This window comes from Phaenicophaeus curvirostris, chromosome 1 (genome assembly GCF_032191515.1).
Source record: "Phaenicophaeus curvirostris isolate KB17595 chromosome 1, BPBGC_Pcur_1.0, whole genome shotgun sequence".
Taxonomy (NCBI): domain Eukaryota; kingdom Metazoa; phylum Chordata; class Aves; order Cuculiformes; family Cuculidae; genus Phaenicophaeus; species Phaenicophaeus curvirostris.
This window is the reverse complement of record NC_091392.1, coordinates 66,625,896-66,646,156: the sequence shown is the minus strand read 5'-3', so window position 1 is coordinate 66,646,156 and position 20,261 is coordinate 66,625,896. Positions and strand designations below refer to the sequence as shown.

The 20,261-nt window shown below is 52.2% G+C and overlaps 3 protein-coding genes across 9 annotated transcripts in view; all 3 read left to right on the top strand.

Moving 5' to 3' along the window:
- The window catches only part of MICAL3 (microtubule associated monooxygenase, calponin and LIM domain containing 3), a 571,168-nt gene that overhangs the window by 455,601 nt on the left and 95,306 nt on the right, over positions 1–20,261 (top strand). The window lies entirely within an intron of this gene.
- HDHD5 (haloacid dehalogenase like hydrolase domain containing 5) lies at positions 486–9,980 on the top strand. The gene is made up of 8 exons (XM_069861050.1): positions 486–583; positions 695–895; positions 1,621–1,733; positions 2,866–2,959; positions 3,449–3,482; positions 3,872–4,046; positions 4,364–4,552; positions 5,182–9,980. Exons 1-8 carry the CDS (start codon positions 491–493, stop codon positions 5,549–5,551), a joined length of 1,269 nt encoding a protein of 422 aa, XP_069717151.1. The 5' UTR covers positions 486–490; the 3' UTR covers positions 5,552–9,980.
- Positions 17,601–19,154, top strand: TMEM121B (transmembrane protein 121B). Its single transcript, XM_069883477.1, is given in 3 exon segments — positions 17,601–18,994; positions 18,996–19,056; positions 19,059–19,154. Coding segments are annotated over 3 exon segments (1,485 nt in total). The 5' UTR covers positions 17,601–17,666.

The window sequence follows — 20,261 nt, the reverse complement described above, 5'->3', positions numbered from 1 at the left end:
CCCCCCTTTTTTTCTCTGCCTTCCCTCTCGCCTTTTCCCTGCCTTCTTTCCCCCACTTCTTTTTCCCCCTTTTTCTTCCCCATTTTTTCCCCTCCCCGCCCCTTTCCTTTTTCCCTCCCCTTCAATCTTCGAGGTCCTTCCCACCTCCTGACCGACTCAATGCCCTGAAAGGCTGCCCCGGGCTCCCTGACGCCCCGCCCCAGGCAACCCCCGCCCCACACAACAGGGGCACATGGCGCCGCCTTTCGAAGCGGCGCAACTCCCCCCATAAGGCGGTGCCGGCGCCGCGGGGGGCGCTGGGATTTGTAGTCCCGCTGCTGCGCTGCCGGCGCCGCAGGGGCGGCTGGGAGCTGTAGGTGGCTGGCGCACGGCGGTGCCGGCGCCGGGGGGGCCGCTGGGAGCTGTAGTCCCGCTGGCGGGGAGGGGGTGGGGCGGGGCGGTGGCGCCGCGGGGACCGCTGGGAGCTGTAGTCCCGGCGGCGGCGGCGCGCATGGCGGGGCTGGCGCTGCGCGGGTGCTGCGGGCGCGCCCCGCGGGGGCTGCCGCGCTGCCTGCCCGGCCGGCGGGGCTGCGCCGGGGCGCGGGTGAGCGGTGGCGGGACGGGGCGGGGGAGGGAAGGGAGGAAAGAAAGAAAGGAAAAGAAAAGAAGGCAGGGTCGGGGCGGCGCGTCACCGTGCCCTCCCGTGTTTTCGCAGCCGCCGGCGTTCGGGTTCCTGCTGGACGTGGACGGGGTGCTGGTGCGGGGCAGCCAGGCCGTGCCCGCCGCTCGCAGGGCGTTCCGGAGGCTGGCGGACGGCAGCGGGAGGCTCCGCGTCCCCGTCGTCTTCCTCACCAACGCGGGGAACTGCCTGAGGGCGGCCAAGGCCCAGGAGCTCTCCCGGGCGCTGGGGCTGCAGGTAACGCGGCCCCCGAGCGGGTGTCGAGCGCGGCGGGGCGGGCGCTGCCTTCCCCTGGGGAGTTTTCTTTGGAAGTCGGGCAGAACGTCCCTCTGACAGCGTGTTCTCTTTCAGAGGGTGTTGGTCACCCTTCAGAGACGATGCTGCCTCGTGCGCAGCGTGCTCTGTGCCGCACAGAGGTTCTGCTGCTGGCATCACCTCTGCCTGGGGTCTCTCCCTGTCTCAGGGTCAGGCAGAGCTGGCTCCGAAAGCTCCAAATCAGTAAGAGTTTTGACTATCGCAAAATTCATCGTAGCATTAAAATTATTTCCTGGACAGTAAGAGAACAGGCATAAGCTCTCTGGGGGAATTTATCCCCACGCGTGTCAGTGACACACACCCCGTCCCAGCTCTTGTCTGGCTGCACACGGCTGATGGAGATCACTCTGAGTATCACCCAGGCCTGATAAAGGATGTTTGCTTTCTAAAACTACAAAGTGAGTCTTGGAGAGTTTGTTTTCCAGCATTTTCATTATCAGAAAAGGAAGGAGCCCTCCACTTCCTCAGGAACGGTGAAGGGCTGGACGCGGCAGCAACACAGAGTGACCAGCCCTGGCTGGTCCAAAGGGATAGAGGGAGGCAGGTGGGAGCACGGGGAATGGATGTGTTGTGACCCAACCACAGGTAGAAAGGGGGAAAATCTTCCTTTCGAATCCCACCCTATCAGCATCTCTTCTCTCCTGCAGGTGTCTCCAGAGCAGGTGATCCTGTCCCACAGCCCCCTGCGGCTCTTCAGCCAGTTCCATGAGAAGTGCATGCTGGTGGCTGGGCAGGGGCCCGTGGAGGAGAACGCCCAGAAGTATCCTTTGCGGCGTGTGCCTTGTGGCACCCTGCGTGTCCCACTGTGGCTTCCCAGATAAATGCTGCTGCTTCTGGCCTGTCCCTACCCCTGGCGCTCACTCGGTTAGCTTGTAGAAGTGCAAGGAGACAGAAAGGTCATGGAGAGGCACCCTAATGGAGAAGCTTAAATGCAGGCACTGACTGTTGCTCTCCATCTGGGTCATCTCCTGCCTGTCCTTGTTCTGTATCTCACTGTCTCCTCACTCTGATTACCGCTCCTGTGATTGCTGTTCCTGTTGATAGGATGTCACCACGAGGACTCCCTGGGCCTCTCTCACTTTTGAGATAAGATTCTGCTCCTGCCATTCTTTCATGGCAAAGTGCATTAGAGATCATGGCAAACTCTCCCACAGCTAAGTTTTTCCCTGGGAATCTGGCAGCCGTTTTAGGAACTCAGATGTTGTCAGGGTGTCCCAGTGCAGGATTGTGGTCTAAATGACAATCCTACGTGCATATTGCCTGGCTGAGGCAAGGGCGCAGCAGGTCTGACATATCCCACATCTGCAAGGAGGTAAGAACTGCCAGCAGCGTTTGCGACATGTCCACCTGTACACACAGAGTCACACCTTGTAGTTAACTTCATTTGGTAGAAAACTTTGGCCTGTCTCTAGATTTCCCCAAGGCCACGGGTGTGAGCTGGGGCCAAGGTGTTCTTGCAGGAAAATGCAACTCATCTGTTACTTGCATAGTTTTATCAGCACACAGCATTTTCTTTTCACCAGCTGAGCTGCCCAGAGCTGACTGATTCTGCTTATAACCAAGAAGCCTGACCCCTGCTGCACCATTATGAGAACCCTGTCTCCCAGAGCACATCCATTCCGTTTTGCCCTTTGCCTAGTTCTAGGGTTTGCTGATCACAAACTAAATCACCCCAGTCTGGTTTATTTTGTAACTTTTAGGGCCACCTGTAGGTTGGAGCTCAGCATACAGTTTGACTGAAAGCCATGAGGTTATGTGTTACCAGGTTAAATAACTGCTCTGTTAATAGGACTCGTATTCCTTAATCCTGTAGATGCTTCTGCAAGTAACTTTAAAAAAAATCACTTAAAAAACCCCAAGTCTCCACAGCTTTCCTTGATGGTCTGAAATAGCCTGGGGTTCAAGCATGTGGTCACCATAGAGGCACTGAGGAAGGCATATCCCCTGCTAGACATGGTGGATCAGAGCCGGAGGCCGAAAGAGCTGGTAATTTCCTGATGCATCAGTAGAACGGGGGGTCCTGTGAGGTGGTGCTTGCAGCGTATAGCGTGGGATAGAGAAGGTGCAAAGACACAGAGCAGCTGGCTGCTAGTGGCTTTCTTTAGCAAAAGCTTGGCTAAGCAGCCAGCATCTCTCTGCTCTTTCCAGAGTTGGCTCCTGTAGGAAGGGCAGTGACTTGCCCCTCTCCTTTCTCAAGCAATGCTTTTCTTCCATTGCTATCCCTTGTAACGAGTTGTAAGATGGTTTGGCTGACATCTCCAGCTCTGAGACAGGAATGCAATATCCATGAAATCCAATCTGGGATGGGGGATGGGTGTGTGTGGAGGAAATCTTTCTTCAGGATTCCAGGTGGCCTTGTCCTGCCTCTTTATGGGACTGCCTTGGCAGGTTCGAAGGAAGCATTTTTAGTTTTGTTTTGGAGATGACATTAGGTTTTGCATTACTTATCCAACCTTCTTTTTTTTTTTCTGGCAGCCTCCTCCGACCACTGGCTTTCCCACTATAGAAGGTAAGCAGTCGCCTTTGTTTACATATGAACAGCAAGCAGAAATAACAGCAAGACAAGCCAGCTGGGACGGCAGCAAATGACGCGCTGTCAAATCATCGCTATCCACAGGCAGCTTATTCAGATGATACAATCAAGAGGCAGCTTCGCTGCCCTCATGCAGCATGAAGCAGAGACTTGATAAGAGCAAAACCAGATTTTCTCTGTGCCATGCTCTAGTGTCCAGAAGCACCGGTGCACGTTGTGCTGTGGCAGGCAGACTGGAGCCCTGGCACCAGCCGTGTTCCAGCAGTGGCTGAATCAGCCTAGGTGTCCCAGCAGAAGGGTGCTTTGGCTGGTGGGTCCTGTACTTGTGTGCTGTGAGTCTCCAAACCTCTCTTGAAATCTTCCAGGGGTGATTCTGTTTGGTGAGCCAGTGAGGTGGGAGACAAGCCTGCAACTGATTATTGATGTACTCTTGAGCAATGGGAACCCTGGGGCGGAGCTGCAGGATATACCTTACCCGCATCTACCCATCCTTGCCTGCAACATGGATCTCCTGTGGATGGCCGAAGCCAAGATGCCCAGGTGAAACACTTGTGGTATTTGTTTCAGCCTATTTCATACATTTCTCCTGCAGGTGATCTTTTCTTGCTACATTTTTTAGCATTACAGTTTGGCTGTGTGGCATAATTAGCAGCAGACATATGAAAACTGCATGAGAAAGAAAAACTAAAACTTTCAAGAAAGAAAAGCCAGACCACTGCCTGTGGAGGTGTGTGTGGGTAGATACCGTGTCCAAACTAGGCAGTACCCTGACTACAGCAGATGGTTCTCCTCACTGAGGAGTGTTTGCTACGTCAGTGGTGTGACTGGGGATACTGATGACCTCCTTTCTGGAGCAGGTTTGGCCACGGCACATTCCTTCTCTGCTTGGAGAACATCTACAAGAAAGTGACGGGCCGGGAGCTGAAGTACGAGGCCTTGATCGGCAAACCCAGCACAGTCACGTACCGCTATGCCGAATACTTGATAAAGCAGCAAGCAGAGAAAGAGGGCTGGAAGTCTCCCATCCGACGCCTTTATGCAGTTGGGTAAGAGCCTGTTTTTTCCTGTTGGTTTCCTTAGGGAGTTCTTAGGACTTTTCTTAAGTGGTTTGTTGGTTTGTTTTGGGGTTTGTTTTGTTTGTTTTTTTTTTTTTTTTAAATGCATATTTCTAAAATTAATTCCAAAATCCCCATGTTGTCTCTGGAGTCTCGCATCCTGGGACAGAGGTTTCCCAGCTTTTTGCACCCTTCACTTTTAATAATTTGAAGGGCCCTGTGAGCCTAGCAAAGCTGTTACTGTAGGATGCACAGTGTGTGCAATGTGACTGGATTAAAGAAGAGGTAAGAGGCTCAGATGTAGAACCATCAGCCAAGTCAGGTTAAGCTCTTCGGAATCGTACGGAATACATTACAGTAATGGCTGAAAATACTATGGGTGCTTTGGATCTACCTTTTCCTCTTTGAAGGATGTTTGTGAAGCATGTGGCCTTCATCACAGCTGAACAGGATGCACCAGCAGGTAGACTCGCTGGCTCAGTCTGGGTGGTTCTGTTGACGTAGCAAATGCCTTGTGCCTAGTTCCTCCCTCCGTGCTGCCTTGATCCCAATCTGCCAGAGCCAGAAGTTGGTGCATGGGCTAGTTTCTCATTTCTGTTTCACATTGTGACCTTATCCAGGGATAACCCCATGTCCGATGTCTATGGGGCAAACCTCTACAACAACTACCTCAAGTCAGCTCACCAGAACCAGGTCCAGGCTGGAGTGAAGAGGAGCCCACAGGCAGCTAGTCCCCAAACTGAGCATCACCTCAAGCTGAGAGAGGACTGCAACCATTCAGTGGAGAGCTGCGAGTCGATTCTGGTCTGCACTGGGGTCTACCGCCACAACGCAGATGGTCCCAGTAACATAGAGAAGTGCACAATGGAGACAGTGTTCCATGGTCATCGGGACTTCTGCTTTGACCCCCGCCTGGTGGAGGCATCTTACGTAGTGCAGGATGTGAATGATGCTGTGCAACTTGCTTTTGAGAAGGAGAACTGGAGCTAGGGTTAAGACAGGTACGCCTAAAGATCTACCATTAGGGATTTTATGTACTGGAAAGGGAAGAGGGGCAGAATGGGGAGAGACCCGGGGTAATCTTCTAATCTAGCCAGCATGAAAGAAAACTCCCTCTCTCATCTCTAAAGGCCCTTTGCTTTTATTGATATTCATGTGCAATCCTGACAACAGCCAGCAGGGTTTCAACTGTGAACGTACATTGCTGCCATCAATAACTGAGCCGTAACGGAAACAGGGTATAAGGAGAAGGCTTGTCCCAGCAATCCCAGTTTTCTTCAGCCATCAGAGTTCTTTCTTTTCCAACATTTCTCTGTGAAGATCAGGCAAGCCCACCCTCCTCCTCATGATGTGTTTGAGGATGAAGCTCTTTCCTGTGCAAGGAGCCGCTGTCGGCCAACATGCCATTTGTACAGCGTACTATTCATCCAGTCTGTGACACGAAGCTGTGTTGTGGTGATGCTGCCAAGGGAAGGCTTTAAGACTTAACATTCTCCTTATGAAGAATAAGTGCCTGTGGACTTTAACAAATTCTGTTTTCTTGGGGATTTGCCACTGTCTCACTGTTGGTCTGAAACAAAGTCCCATTTTGCAGTTTTCTGGCAGCTATGGAGAAGCAGGGCCCCTCAAAGGAAGCTGCAGTAGCCAGAGCGACTTGCTGCAGGGCCAAGGGAAAGTTATATATTATTCCCTCCCCCACCTATTTAGCATTCTGTGAACACTTCTGCCTTTTTGCATCGCACTAGGGAGCCAGCAACCCGCTTTCAATAGGAGGGGAAACCACCACAGAGTCTGAATTTTTAGAGTTGTCTGCTCAGAACTCAGCATTGCAGCAAGAGACTGTTTTGGCACGCACCCTGACCCCAAATGTTGCAAGGGACCTCTACCTGCCCCAGCTGGCACAACTTCCAAAGAGGGGCCCCTTTTGGAGCAAAGGCCAACCAGAAAGAGTCACAACCCACCTTTGCTCCTTCCTTGTATGCAAGGATTGAAAGCCAAAATTGTCACGCCAGGGTGGTACCTGAGCCCAAGGTCCCCAATCCTTATCTTTAAGGGTACAAATGTATTTGGTTTTCGGTTCTTTTTTTTCACCTCTCTTCCTCCTGTGGTTTGCAACTCAAGGATATCTCATATGGTCTGATCCCTGTTTCCTCCACTTCCTTTAGCACACAGGTAGCCCCCCTAGTATGAATTAGCAGCTGGGAATTGCCTGCCCAGGAATATTTTTGTATCCTGAATGACATGCACCTTCTATTGCTTCTGTTTTTCTAGCTTGGACTATACAGAGAAAGATCAAGCCCTGTGCCCCTTTAGACAGTCCAAAGAAGTTAAGCAAGCATTGCTCAAGGAACTCCATGTGCAAGATTAACTCAGGATGAGTGTCTTAATTCCAGAGGAGCACTGTAATTTTAGAACCTTAAGTCAACCCGCATATGTGATGGAAAACTGTTGGAGCCAGCACAACAGAGTTGGTGTTCCTAGTTATGCTCAGCTCACATCACACTGAGAGATCAGAAATAGGTCTGCTCTGCCTCCTCATTCTTCCCTCCTGCTTTACCAGGCAGCTCCATACGTAGGGTACAAAGATGTTCTGCACAGATCTTCGAGTTGTTCTTAATTAAAATCTCAGCATCCGTGTGCACTGACATTTTGCTTCAGCAGCTTTCCATCCTTTCACTACTGATGTATCTTCATAGGAAGGTCACACTGCAGAGCAGGCTCTTGTATTATGCCAGGCTCTGTGTCTGAAGGGTTCTGTCAGTGACCCAGGCAAAGAGGTCCTTCTCTTTGTCTTCTTTCTCTGTACCTTATTTTCTGAGTAGGAGCAGAAAAATACCTCTGTGGGTGAATCTCCCTCCTGTTGAATCCATAGTGGGAAGCAGTCTCTTCCTCTCTTCGCACTAGATGGGATTCTCCTCCTTTGTCTTATAAGGACAAGAAGCACTTGGCTGCTTCTAAAAGCAGCTGTAATGAGAGAAACACAATCTTGGATTTGAATTGTTTGCCTTTCGCTGGAGAGAAAGAGAAATTACCTATTCTTCTACCTACATGAGATAAGGACTTGTCCCCAGTTCCTGAAAGATAATTACAGGAAAGGACTTGGCATATAACACAGGAAGGATCTTTTAGCTTCCAGACCATCTCCGCAGTGTTGTGGGTCCAGTGAGCAAGGCCTGAAACTAGAGACCCAAACCCCATTTATTCATAAACTAGCTCCAGTGTCCCTCAGCCTCACTTTTCAGAGGTGACAGTCAGTGCAGAAAAAGCAATGCTCCCTTTCCTTGCAGTATTTGCTATTGGGTAGTAACTTTCGTAGGAGTAATTGGGAACGGTCTTCTAGGCTGTGATTAAATAGACCTCAGAGAGCTGGTTGCTGGCAATAATGCCTTCCATTTGGCAGGTGCTTATCTGCAGAAATACTGAGATCTGTCCATCTGTGTGCAGTAACCTTTGGCAGAGATCTTTCTTGTTACTTGTCAAGATTATGGTGCCAGTGAGTCAAAACCAAGGTGCTGCTGAACCGGTGTTCCCTGAGGGATGCAGCACTGCTCAATCACCTATCCCAAATGGAGCCAGGTGCACTGTCTGCCCCTCCGATGATGGTGGTAGCTTTGTGGAAGGAGTCTGCAGAAGAAATCACAAGCACTTTCTCATTTCATATCGGCATGCGTGGCACATCTCAGCCACAAGTGAGGTAGGTACCTCCTTCAGCCAGAGGAAGGAGGTAGCACCTCCTTCAAGCAAGGAAGAGGTTTCCATTTGCACAGGGGGTGAGCCAGGCATTTCCATCTTTGGAATAGCAGTGGAGGTGAGCTGAATGATGTAAATCTGCTTCAGATTCCAAGTCTGCTTTTAGGTCTGTATTTTTCTTCACCGTGTTAGTGGTGTTGAAACAGTGTTCTGGAAGTCTTAAAAATGGGTAGGAGGAACTTCAGTGATAAAGAACTTAAATGCTTCGCTTGCGAGTTGAAATTGGACAGAAGAGAGGAGAAGGATTCTGGAAGAACCCTGTACCCTTTCCCTAGTTCTTACCAAGTAAGGTTGCATAGAAGGCTCTGCTTGTTGGTCTGTGCACTGCTTAGTGAGATGGACTGTCCTTGGTCTGAACAACACTGAGACCTTTCCTCTCACCCCCTGCTCACCAACTTGAAGCAGTGCACTTTGTCTAGATCACTGCCTAGGAATTGCATGGACACAGTGGATGGAGTAAGAAATCCGAGTTCTCTGCCTGCTCTTGCATAATGACTTGATTGCGGAAGACTTCTGCACAAGAAAGTGCTTGTCAGGTCTCCTCCGTTCCACAAGTTTTGTGCTAGAGTGCTGTGCTCGGCAGTTCTTTTATAGAAATCTGTTATTGCTAGAATTCAGTGAAATCCTTTATCCTTGGAATTGCAGCTTCCTGGTATTAGCTTCAAGCATGGCTGGAATGAAACTTTTTCTTTGTCTCATGCGTTGCACTGAAGCAGTATTTCTGAAGCCATATTTCTCTCATTTGGAGCAAGCATACTTCTGTGCAGAATATGGGACCAAGCAGGAGAGGGAACTTCACTTGCTGATCTGATACCTTAACATTTATATGGTGCACTGCCCTGTACAAGAAACATGGTGAAGACCTGATCATAACAACTCCGTCTTCCACAGATGGATGGGTTTTATTCGAGTTGAAGGGGAATATGCAGTGAGAATGCAGGGGAACTAGCAGTGAGAATGTGGAGGAGGGATAGACCTTCTTTTGGATCTGAAGCAGAGAACTTTTATGTCATAACACGGTGGCCAGAGAACTCAATTCCTTTAATCCACAGGACCCATGCAACTCTCAGCCTGCTATTCAGGGAGTCATATAACACTACTGTCCATTTTCTTCCAACCTTAATCCCGGTGTATCTTTTTCCCCTCAGATAAATGGGTAATATTTCAGATTATATTGTGCACTGTAGCAGAGTGATTACAGAGAAATCAAAAGCTGTGATTATTTTAGATTTTGTATTAAATTCAGCCTAGTTCCAGAGTTGCTCCTTTGATCTAGCACAGTTATAAAATAATAAAAGATATTTTCTTTGAAATAAGTTGTAACTTGCTATGTGTACGTTTCATGAGTATTACCCTGGTCTCTTTCCCATCTTTGACCTAGAAGATTATCAGGACAAATTCTGTTCTTTTGTTCTATTCATCAAGCCATTCTTAAATTTTCTTGAGGGAACCCTGAAAGATAACCGTCCAGCAATTCTTTTGACTGAGCCAAACTGTAATCCCTTGCAAGCTCTGTGTCTGCCACAGTCAGGTGAGATGAGTGCGACTTTGACCATTCCTACTCTGTAGGGGGAAATAAAAAGACACATCAAAAGCTGTGATGCCCTAACTGTTCACAGCCAGGGCTAGTTTTGAGATGCCACCTGTATACGAGATGCTTTCAGAGTGGGCTTTTTAGTTGTGACCTGACATAAGCAGTTGTTTGTAATGATCACCTATCAGGTGGAGAAGCCACAAGCTAGATGTCACCAACTTAATCTGCTACTGCAGATGAAGAACAAGCCTTTTGCTATATAGAAAAGCATCCTTAGCACTAGAAGATTTGTTAAACCCTTTGTGATCATAAAACAAAGCCAACTTTTTTCACAAGAGCCATGCCCTGGTGCCTTTGAAAAAGGTGAGTGGAGTTAGGGAGACATATACTAACTGGTTAACTTCCATATCAGAGCCAAAAGCTTTGACTGGTTTCAGTAAATGGAAATTTAAAGGTCTTACTGGGTAAAACCAGTTAGCTTTAATGATCTAGAAAGAGCCATTTCACTTGTGTTGTTCTTATAAGATATTCCACCAGGTTTTCCATCTACAGAGTTCACAGATCACAGGAGGCACATTAGAGAGGAAAACAAGCATGAATCAGAGCCCTGAGAACTTAACATTGAAAGGAACAATCGATAAAGCAGTAAAAGCAGTTTTTGAGGGACTGGATAAGGATTCCCGTTGTCAGCAGAGAGAGCAATTGAGTTGTATTCTACATCCTGGAGAAATGACCTATGGCCCCGACCTCTAATAAATAATCATAAAAAGCATTAACGAGCCTTCGCCTTCTACCCAGTACTCTGGGAGTTGGAGCACTTGCCCAAGGCAGGGCAGATAAAGGTTTAGTTAGAAAGAGATCAAACCCAGAACCTTCTGAATGCTTTTAATCACTACACTATCGTCGAAGCAAAAGGGCAGCCTAGGGTGAAGGTGCCCCTTGTAGGAAACAGCCTTGGCTGGAAGTTGGAGTACCATAGAAATCCTTAACTAATACAAGAAGCAGAGTTAAACATCGGTATCATGAAACACTGTAGAAGAACAGAGTGAACAAGCGGGACTGAGAGCCCTATTCAAGTTGCTGTTTGCTCCCAGGTGGATGAGGTGGGAAATGCCTACCGGAGATATGGATTCTTGGCGAGCCTTGAACACAAGCTAAGCAGTGACCTGCTCACCGTGGTACAAACCTTAGCCCTCCAGGGGGCATGCCCAAATCCTTCTTTTAACACATCTACCTAACTTCTACTATAAAAGCATGAGTCTTTATGGATTTTTCCAGCCAGACAGTCAATTTGATGAGAATTATGCACTTAAAGACCTTTATGGATGCAATCTGCAACAGTTTAAAATCCCACACCAGCAAGGAAGCTGGTGTTCTCTAGGAACATCAAACAATTCCACACCAGCAAGGCAGCTGGTGTTATCTAGGCTGCATGTTCTCTAGGAACCAAACTGTCCAATCAAGAAAGCACTGCTCTCTAATTCACTATAATAAACCTGCTTTTCCCTTTCAGTCAGTTCAGCTACTGAGAACTTTCACTTTCTCCTCAAGGTCAGTTCCAATACACACTGTGTGCTAAGACTGAGTAAGTCCGAAATAGTAAGAGCAACCCCCAAATCCTCCTTGCTTTCCAAGCCCCCTAACTTGCTACGAGCATGAAAAAATATCTCTTAGCATTTTATACCAGCATCAAAAGCTCTCTGAAGGGATCTGTAATTATACGCAATAGATGGTTACACTTCCATACCCTTTTGAAGAATATCTACATTCCCCAAACCATACTACTGGATCAGCAGTTTAGTTACAAAGACTCAGCATCCAGAGGTGGACAAACTGAGGTGTCTTTCAATTTTGCTGCTGGCCAGGTGAAACCCTTCTACACTTGCCTGTAACAGCAACCCTGATCATTCATATGGATTAGATAAGCACAGTACAAAGCATGTGTCAGAGAATCACAGAACCTTCCTTTCCCACACAAAAAGCATTTTAAGTATGGTTAGAGCAGATTATGCTCAAACTCACTGAGCTCAGCTTTGCCTTCTTCCCTCCCACTGCTGCCAGTTTCTGAGAGCTTACTGCAGGGTATAATTAGGGATTTAGTTTCTGGTCTTTCAGGCATATATTTTTTTCCTTCTCCCAAGAAATTGAATCGTTATTTTGTTTCCCAAGTTCTGCCATCAAGAAAGTTTTGTGTTTCCCCAGCAGGGGTATTTTTGAGGGCACACTACTTGTTTCCACTAGTAGTGTAAACTAGAAAGAGGAGCATTTTAGATATTCTGTACGACTGTTTCACAAACCACTGTTGTCTGCTGCTTGCCTTTAAATATCCATGTACATGCACCCATCTATGCATGCACATAAATACATAAAGAAGCCAGAAACGGCTTGGGAGCTGCTGAAGAGTAGAAGCTATTTATAGTTTAGCCTTTTAATGTTTTAACAGTAATGGTTAAGGACTAACACTTCCAGGGACTGCACATTGCATTAAATAACTAGATCACACAGGAAGCATCAGCTTGTCATATCTCATCCTACAGTGTGCTACAAAAAGCTCTTCAGTGCCTTCTCAAGCAGAAGACATTTCTCCCCTCGCTCCCATTTTAAGGTACAGGCACAATTTCCGTTTTCTTCCACAGAAATAAGCTCTGTTCTTAGTTTTACCTTTTGATTTGGGTGGCGTTTGCCCTGCCGGAGCCCATGCTCAGCCCAAGGAAGCCCTTGAGCTCTTACCCTATTTCCCAGTGCCCCATATCCCTGCTCATAGCTCTCCTTGCCTTATAGCGACAAGTGCCCCATTCCCAGCAGGGACCCTTCAATCTCCAGAGAACCATCTCCATAAGGCTCCTCTTGCCCTGCTCACGCAACCCCTGCCCAGCAGGACTGTGCTCCACAGGGTACAAGAGATGCAAGCCCCTTCACCAAGCACATGCTAGTCCAGGCAGGCCTGCCGAGCACCCAGCCCCGTCCTGGGTGTCTCGCTTGCTCCATTCCCGTGAGCAGAGCTTCCACAACACATCAGAAAGTGGGCAGGCCAGCTGTGGGTGACAGCCCATCCCTTCCAAACCCCAGGGAGCACCATCCAATTGCACTTACCTCAGCAGACAGGACAGGCACCAGCCTGGCAAGAAACACACCCAAACCTTCGTGAAATGAAGCTTCTTTGTGAAACAAGCCTCGGTACTGAAAGCAGAGGAGACAACAGAAGTGCCTGGTGGGCAGGCTGCCAGGGCAGCTAAGTGAGCGTGTCCAGTCTGCAGCACCCAGGGTGCAGGGGAGCACATTGCCAAGGAAACCTGGAGCATGAGAGTCAACGAGGCAGAGCCGTCACCGTCTGCCGCCCAGGCAGGGCAGGAGCAACCCTCTCTGTGTGTGGGCTCTTGCCCTCAGCAGCCCAAATGGATGCTTGGTTTTCACTCCATGTCCTCTCGTAGAAGTAGAAAGCATTTCTTGCAGTGGAATAGCTGAATTTGGTAGAAGCAAACCTGATTCAGCTAATCACAGAATCACTAGGTTGGAAAAGACCCACAGGATCATCGAGTTGAACCATTTCTATCAAACACTAAACCATGCCCCTCAGCGCCTCGTCCACCCATCCCTTAAACACCTCCAGGGAAGGTGACTCAACCACTTCCCTGGGCAGCCTGTTCCAGTGCCCAATGACCCTTGCTGTGAAATTTTTTTTTCTTATGTCAAGCCTGAACCTCCCCTGGCAGAGCTTGAGGCCATTCCCTCTTGTCCTGTCCCCTGTCACTTGGGAGAAGAGGCCAGCTCCCTCTTCTCTACAACCTTTCAGGTAGTTGTAGAGAGCAATAAGGTCTCTCCTCAGCCTCCTCTTCTCCAGACTAAACAACCCCAGCTCTCTCAGCCGTTCCTCATAAGGCCTGTTCTCCAGCTCCTTCACCAGCTTTGTTGCTCTTCTCTGGACATGCTCCAGAGCCTCAACATCCTTCCTGTGGTGAGGAGCCTGACCTCATCCTCAGAACTGACCACACATTAATCATGCCAGTGACACAAGCATGACTTACACTGAGAAGAATCAGGTGGGTGCACCCACTGTAGATAAAGACCAGGATCTGTATGCAAGAATGTGGTTTTATCCTCTACCCTTGATCTCACACACTTGCACAGCCATCTAACCCAGCCTTTCTCTGGAAACCAAACTAGGAGAGACAGCTGCCGGTGTTGTTCACAAACCCTCACTGCTGGTTTGTCCTGGACCACATAACTCCCAATGTCAGCTGAGGAGTAACATTTGGCCTTGCTTGAACCTGAAACAGCAGCTCAGACAGCAAACATCCTCCTTGGCCAAGGCCTCAAGCCTCACACTCCCCGTATAACAAAGTTCATCCTACAGAGCCCTAAGCGAGGTGTTGGTGGGGTTATAAAAGACTGGGGGTCAAAGCAATTGTTTGGCCATGAGTTTTTCTTCTTTGGCAGGCAAGTCTGTCGCAGAGAGAAAGCTTTGCCAATGAAACATGCAGTGCTGGGTGGCAGAGCCCACGTGCAGCACTTTCATCTCTGACTGAGCCCACATACCTTGAGAGGCTGGAGAGCAAAGCAAATATGATGGGAGTGTATCTGGCAAGGAAAGGAGAGGCAGCTCGCTGCTCTCTGTCTTCTTGCATCTTGAATGGCCTCAGACTAAGCTACTCAGCTGAGAGTGGTGCTGCATTGCTTCTATCAAGCAAAAGCTCACTATTTTCCTGCGCTGGGTGGCTGTGGGCCAGCACCACACTCCAGCAATGCAGTGCGAAGAGTGCCCCCCGCATCACTGCAGAGGCACCCACGTGGCAGCGCCTCCAAGGTGTTGAAACGGGGCGCAGATTGCAGGGAGCATCCTCCGGGGAAGGGCAGCCCCGTGGCTCTGTATGGCAGAGTGTATGCTGGAGCTGTGATGCCTGAGCCAAGCGCCTCAGCAGAGGCTCATGAGCTGCCCAGAATAAATGCAGGCAGCACTGTACAGAGGTGTTGGGAACCTGCTGTGAAAGGCCCTCAGTCAGGCTGCCGTGCAGCTACTTGCTGGAAAATAAATGGCAACGGCCCTCTTTGGGCTCACCTGATCTTAAACTTGTGAATGCCAGTGATCCCCTTCACAGTTAGAAGCTTAGCGGTGCCGCCTGATGCATTCTGGTCCCTCTATGAGCATCGGCATAGTGCCTGTTTTGCCCTGGGGTGTCCTCCATCCTGGCACTACACTAAGATACACCAGCCCATTTATTACCCTCCAGGCTGGACTGTTCTTTTGAGCACTCAAGTTTCTTCTCCTATAATTACTGACTTTCTTAAAATGAAATATTTTTTATTTGCTAATTGAAATTCGGAATTAGGAAGAAAGGCCCTTAGTCAGCAAGAGAGTGCACACCTGTTCAGTCTCATCTGATGCTACATACCATGACAAGGTGAGTCAGAGGAAGGCAATGAGCACGAGCTGGTGCAAGGTTGAATCTTGGCAAGTGTATCCTAGCATTGAAAACTCACTACACGTGAGTGTAGCAGAAGATATGTGTCCCCCATCCTAGCTGTGACCCAGCCATGCAGGTAATGATGACAGCAGAGGTGCAGCAGCACGGACTTTAAAGCAGGATGGCAACCAGCGTGGGAGATCACGGGAAAGCCTACACATCTCTATTATGATTTATAGACAGTATCACTTCAGGACTGTGCTGTCCAAGGAACTACATTAATGCTTGCATGGCCTCCAGTTATTTGGTTTTTTCCCCTTTGTTTTGACCATGCTTTTAGAAAAGCCATTTATCTGTGCACCCTTGCTCCAGTCTCCATTGACAGTTGTGCTTTTGCCGTGATTCTTCTTCTTGTTCCCCGATCTTCCTCCTAATCATCGCTATGTGTCTAAAGAAATCTCTGTGTTAACACACCTCAAGTTCTCCTTTTCCCTTTCCCAATCTTTTCTTTGTTTCGGAAGCATGAATTCTCCTGGTAACCCAGACTGATTTCTCCTTGTTAAGAGGAGCCAGTGACATTCACTGGAGTAGGGCTCCTCAGGGAGCCTGCACCAACGTCTCACACAGCTGTCACTGCTGTCCTCGATGTCCTTTCCCAGCACTAAGCATCTGGGTTTTGCTCAACTCCATGTGTTGATTAGCAACACCCTTAAAATTCAAGCTATTTTGGATCTTTTCATGGAGAGTGGTTAATACAGCCATTTGTGGGCATGGCTTATTCAGGACGTCTTATTCAGGCAGCACCTGGCTTGTCATCCGTGCGCACAGGCAGGAATGCTGGACTGGTGATGCCAAGCATCAAGCCACTTTGAAATACAATGGAATAAGTCATCAGCGCTCACGCTGTAACAGATCCAGGCAGCAAAGCTGAATTTGAGGCCATTCTTAGCATAGAATCATAGAATCATAGAATCATAGAATCACCAGCTTGGAAGAGATCCACAGGATCATTCAGTCCAACCATTCCTATCAAACACTAAACCATGCCCCTCAGTGCCTCGTTCACCCGTCCCTTTAACACCTCCAGGAAAGGTGAATCAACCACCTCCCTGGGCAGCCTGTTCCAGTGCCCAATGACCCTTGCTGTGAAGAATTTCTTCCTAATGTTCAGCCTAAACCTCCCCTGGCAGAGCTTGAGGCCATTCCCTCTCGTCCTGTCCCCTGTCACTCGGGAGAAGAGGCCATCACCCTCCTCTCTACAACCTCCTTTCAGGTAGTTGTAGAGAGCAATGAGGTCTCCCCTCAGCCTCCTCTTCTCCAGACTAAACAACCCCAGCTCTCTCAGCTGTTCCTCATAAGGCCTGTTCTCCAGCCCCTTCACCAGCTTCATTGCTCTTCTCTGGACTCGCTCCAGAGCTTCAACATTCTTCTTGTGGTGAGGGGCCCAGAACTGAACACAGGATTCAAGGAGCGGTCTCACCAGTGCCGAGTACAGAGGGAGAATAACCTCCCTGGACCTGCTGGTCACAAAGTTTCTGATCCAAGCCAAGATGCCATTGGCCTTCTTGGCCACCTGGTCGTTAAAGGCCCAGCCTGGTGCTTTCAGTAGAAGCAGGAACCTTAGGGCTACTCACACCAATTTAAAGCCCCTGTCCCGCCACAGCAAGCCGTGCGGAGTGGCTTGACTCAGTTCAGAAAATCTGTGGGGTAAAAGCCGCCACTTTCTTGTACAATTACTTACAACACACTGAAAGCACAGGCAGCGGAATGTCGGGTGCCACAGACGAGGAGCCACAAGGAATCTCTCCTTGTCCAAGCCCCACTGCGGGATCTGCCCTGGGCCACTGGTCTTTGTCTTGATCAGCCCAGAGACACGAGGAGGAGACTGAATCGTGGAATCCCTAGGTTGGAAAACACCGTTGAGACGATCAAGGCCAACTGTAGCTACTAAATCGTATCCCTAAGCACTTCACCGACCCTTCTTTCAAACACCTCCAGGGACGGCGACTCCACACCCCCCGGGCAGCCTGTGCCGGTGCCCGATAACCCTTTCGGTGAGGACATTTTCCCCGGTGTCCAGCCCTGGCGCAGCTGGAGGCCGCTCCCTCTCGCCTGTCCCCTGGGAGGGGAGCTCAGCACCCACCCCCCGCAGGCTCCCTCGGGGCAGCGATCAGGCCTGCCCTCCGCCTCCTTTTCTCTTGGTGGGGGGGGATGTGGGGGGTTCCTCCCTCCCCGGGGCCCCGGGGGGCGGGCAGGCGGTCCCGGCGCCGTGTCGGAGCGGCGGGGCGGGGGGCTCCTTCCCCGCCCCGTCCCCGCCCCCGCCGCTCGGGCTCTCCCTCCGCCGGTGCGGGGCGGTCCGGGGGCGGTCCGGGGGCCGCGGCTCGGCCGTCGGTCCCGGCTCGGGGGGCCGGGGAGGACGATGCACCGCGCTGCCTCCAACCAGCGCTCGGTCTCCTCCTCCTCGGGCTCCTTCCCGCCGCCGCCGCCGCCGCCGCCGCCGCCGCCGCCGCCCGCAGCAGACCGGCAGCCCCTCTTCCCGGGGGGCTCCCGCAGCCGGCGGGGCTCGGCGTGCGGCTCGGCGCGGGGCCGCGGCGGCAGCGAGGAGGAGGAGGAAGAGGAGGAGGAGGAGGACAGCATCAGCATCAGCAAGCCCCTGGTGCCGCCGCCCGCCGCCCCGCCGCCCGCCGCCGCCTCGCCGCTCCCCAGCAGCACCGGCAGCACCGCCGGCAGCAGCACCAGCAGCGGCGGCGGCGGCGGCGGCGGAGCGGGCGGCGGGATGACGGCGGCGGAGCTGTGCGGGGCGGCGGGCGGCGCGCTGGCGGCGGCCCCGGGGGCGGCGGGCGGGCGGCGCTGGGGCTTCCAGGCGCTGTCCCTGGTGCTGCTGCTGGGCCAGGGCGCGCTGCTGGACCTCTACCTCATCGCCGTCACCGACCTGTACTGGTGCAGCTGGATCGCCACCGACCTGGTGCTGGCGGCGGGATGGGGCATCTTCTTCTGCCGCAACGGCCGGGCCCGCCGCCGGGAGAGGCTCCCCCCGCCGCCCCCGCCGCCCCCCGGGCCGCCGCCGCCGCACCCGCTGCTGCTGCACGGCCCCCCCGGCGGCCGCGGGGCCGGGGGAAGGGGCGCCGGCGCCCCGGCCCGCGGCGGAGACTTCGCCTACGCGCACCTCGCCTGGCTCATCTACTCCATCGCCTTCACGCCCAAGGCGGCGCTGATCCTGGGCACGTCCATCCTGGAGCTGATCGAGCTGCGCCTGCCGCTGGGCGCCACCGGGTTCCGCGTCACCCTGGCGCTCTCGGCGCCGCTGCTGTACTGCCTGCTGCGGGCCATCGGCGCCGAGGCCTCCGGGCAGCTGCTGCTGCCGCCGCAGCCCCCGCCGCAGCACCGCGCCGCCGCCGCCTTCCTCGCCACCTGCCTCGACCTGCTCGACAGCTTCTCGCTGCTGGAGCTGGTGCTGCAGCCCGGGCGGCCGGCGCCGCTGCCGGCCCCGCTGCGCTACCTGCTCATCGCCGTCTATTTCCTCTGCCTGGCCTCGCCGGTGCTCTGGCTGTACGAGCTGAGCGCCGCCCGCCCGCCCGGCGCCGCCCGCCTGGCCCTGCACCTCCTGCTGCCCGCGGGGCTGCTGGACGCGCCGCTCCTGGCCCTGCGCTGCCTGCTGCTCCTGCGCTACCAGCAGCCGCTCTCCCTCTTCATGCTCAAGAACCTCTTTTTCCTGGCCTGCCGCGGGCTGGAGGCGCTGGAGACCTGCTGCCTCCTCCGCCCCGCCGCCCCGCCGCCCGCCAAGTACGGCCCCAACGCCGCCGCCGCCGGCCCCGGCGCCGCCGCCCCGCTGGCCCACGGGCTCTCCGAGGTCGACGTGGGGCCCCACGGGTACGTGAACGCCCTGGCGGTCACCGCCCAGGGCTGAGCGCCCGCCGCCCGCGGGGCCGCTCGGGCTCCCACGGCCGAGCCGGGGAAGAAGGGGGCTCCGGCTCTCCTTCTCCTTCTCCTTCTCCTTCTCCTTCTCCTTCTCCTTCTCCTTCTCCTTCTCCTTCTCCTTCTCCTTCTCCTTCTTTCTCCCTCTCCCTCTCTTCCTCCCTCCCTCTCCCTCTCCCTCTCCTTCTCTTCCTCCTTCTCCTTCTCCTCCCACGGAGAAATCCGGCAGCGGAAGCTCAGCGGGAGCATACAGCAGAGGCTTGGCCCCCCAAAACGCGCCCGCGCTTCGTGACAGGCCTTCGCCTCGTGCTTCTGCCCCTCCGCGCTCTTTGGAGGGTCCCGCTCTCCCCATCCCGCTCCCCACCGGGACATCGTGTTGTTTTCTGGCCGTAAAGGTTTAGCTTTTCCTTTTCCTCCTAAATAGCAGGGACCCGTAGAAGAGGCTGCCCAGGGAGGTGGTTGAGTCACCTTCCCTGGAGGTGTTTAAAGGACGGGTGGATGAGGTGCTGAGGACATGGTTTAGTGATTGATAGGAATGGTTGGACGAGATGACCCAGTGGGTCCTTTCCAACCTAGTGATTCTAGGATTCTATGATTCTGTCCCCTCCTTTAAGAACTCCTGCTGACTGCAACGATGGGACGCGAGAGGGGTCTGATGGGCAGAGACGCGCCTTTGGGGTGTGGGCAGGACAAAAGGAAGCACGCGTCGGTTTTCCCAGGCCTTGCAAAGCTGCCACCTCCGTTTCTCAGCAGCAGCGCGGTGGCGGGTCTTGGCGTACCAGCTAGGGAACCTCTCGGAGCACGCCGGCCATCTGGTCGTTTCAAAACTAAGAGCCACTTTCTCCAAGCTGAAAATTTCTACCTCTGTGCTTCAACATTTTGCATCTTATTTTGACTTCACGTGCTAAAGGAACACAGGAATCCAGCATGGACGCATAATCGGGGGGTTTACACCCCACTTCACCACCACTGAGACATTGATTTCTGGTGAGAACAGGGTTTACAGCAGCCTACTGCTTACTTCAGACAGCAGCACCCACGTGCTGGGGCTCTTATTTCTCTGTGAATATGCATGTTTATGGGATCAGTGTTGGTTTTC

Bases quoted from the DNA above. Each gene is read 5' to 3' on its own strand.
- HDHD5 (XM_069861050.1), top strand. From the start codon at position 491: ATGGCGGGGCTGGCGCTGCGCGGGTGCTGCGGGCGCGCCCCGCGGGGG. The intron at 584-694 runs GTGAGCGGTGGC...GTGTTTTCGCAG, and splicing joins GGGGCTGCGCCGGGGCGCGG to CCGCCGGCGTTCGGGTTCCT. The intron at 1,734-2,865 runs GTATCCTTTGCG...GGTCTGAAATAG, and splicing joins GTGGAGGAGAACGCCCAGAA to CCTGGGGTTCAAGCATGTGG.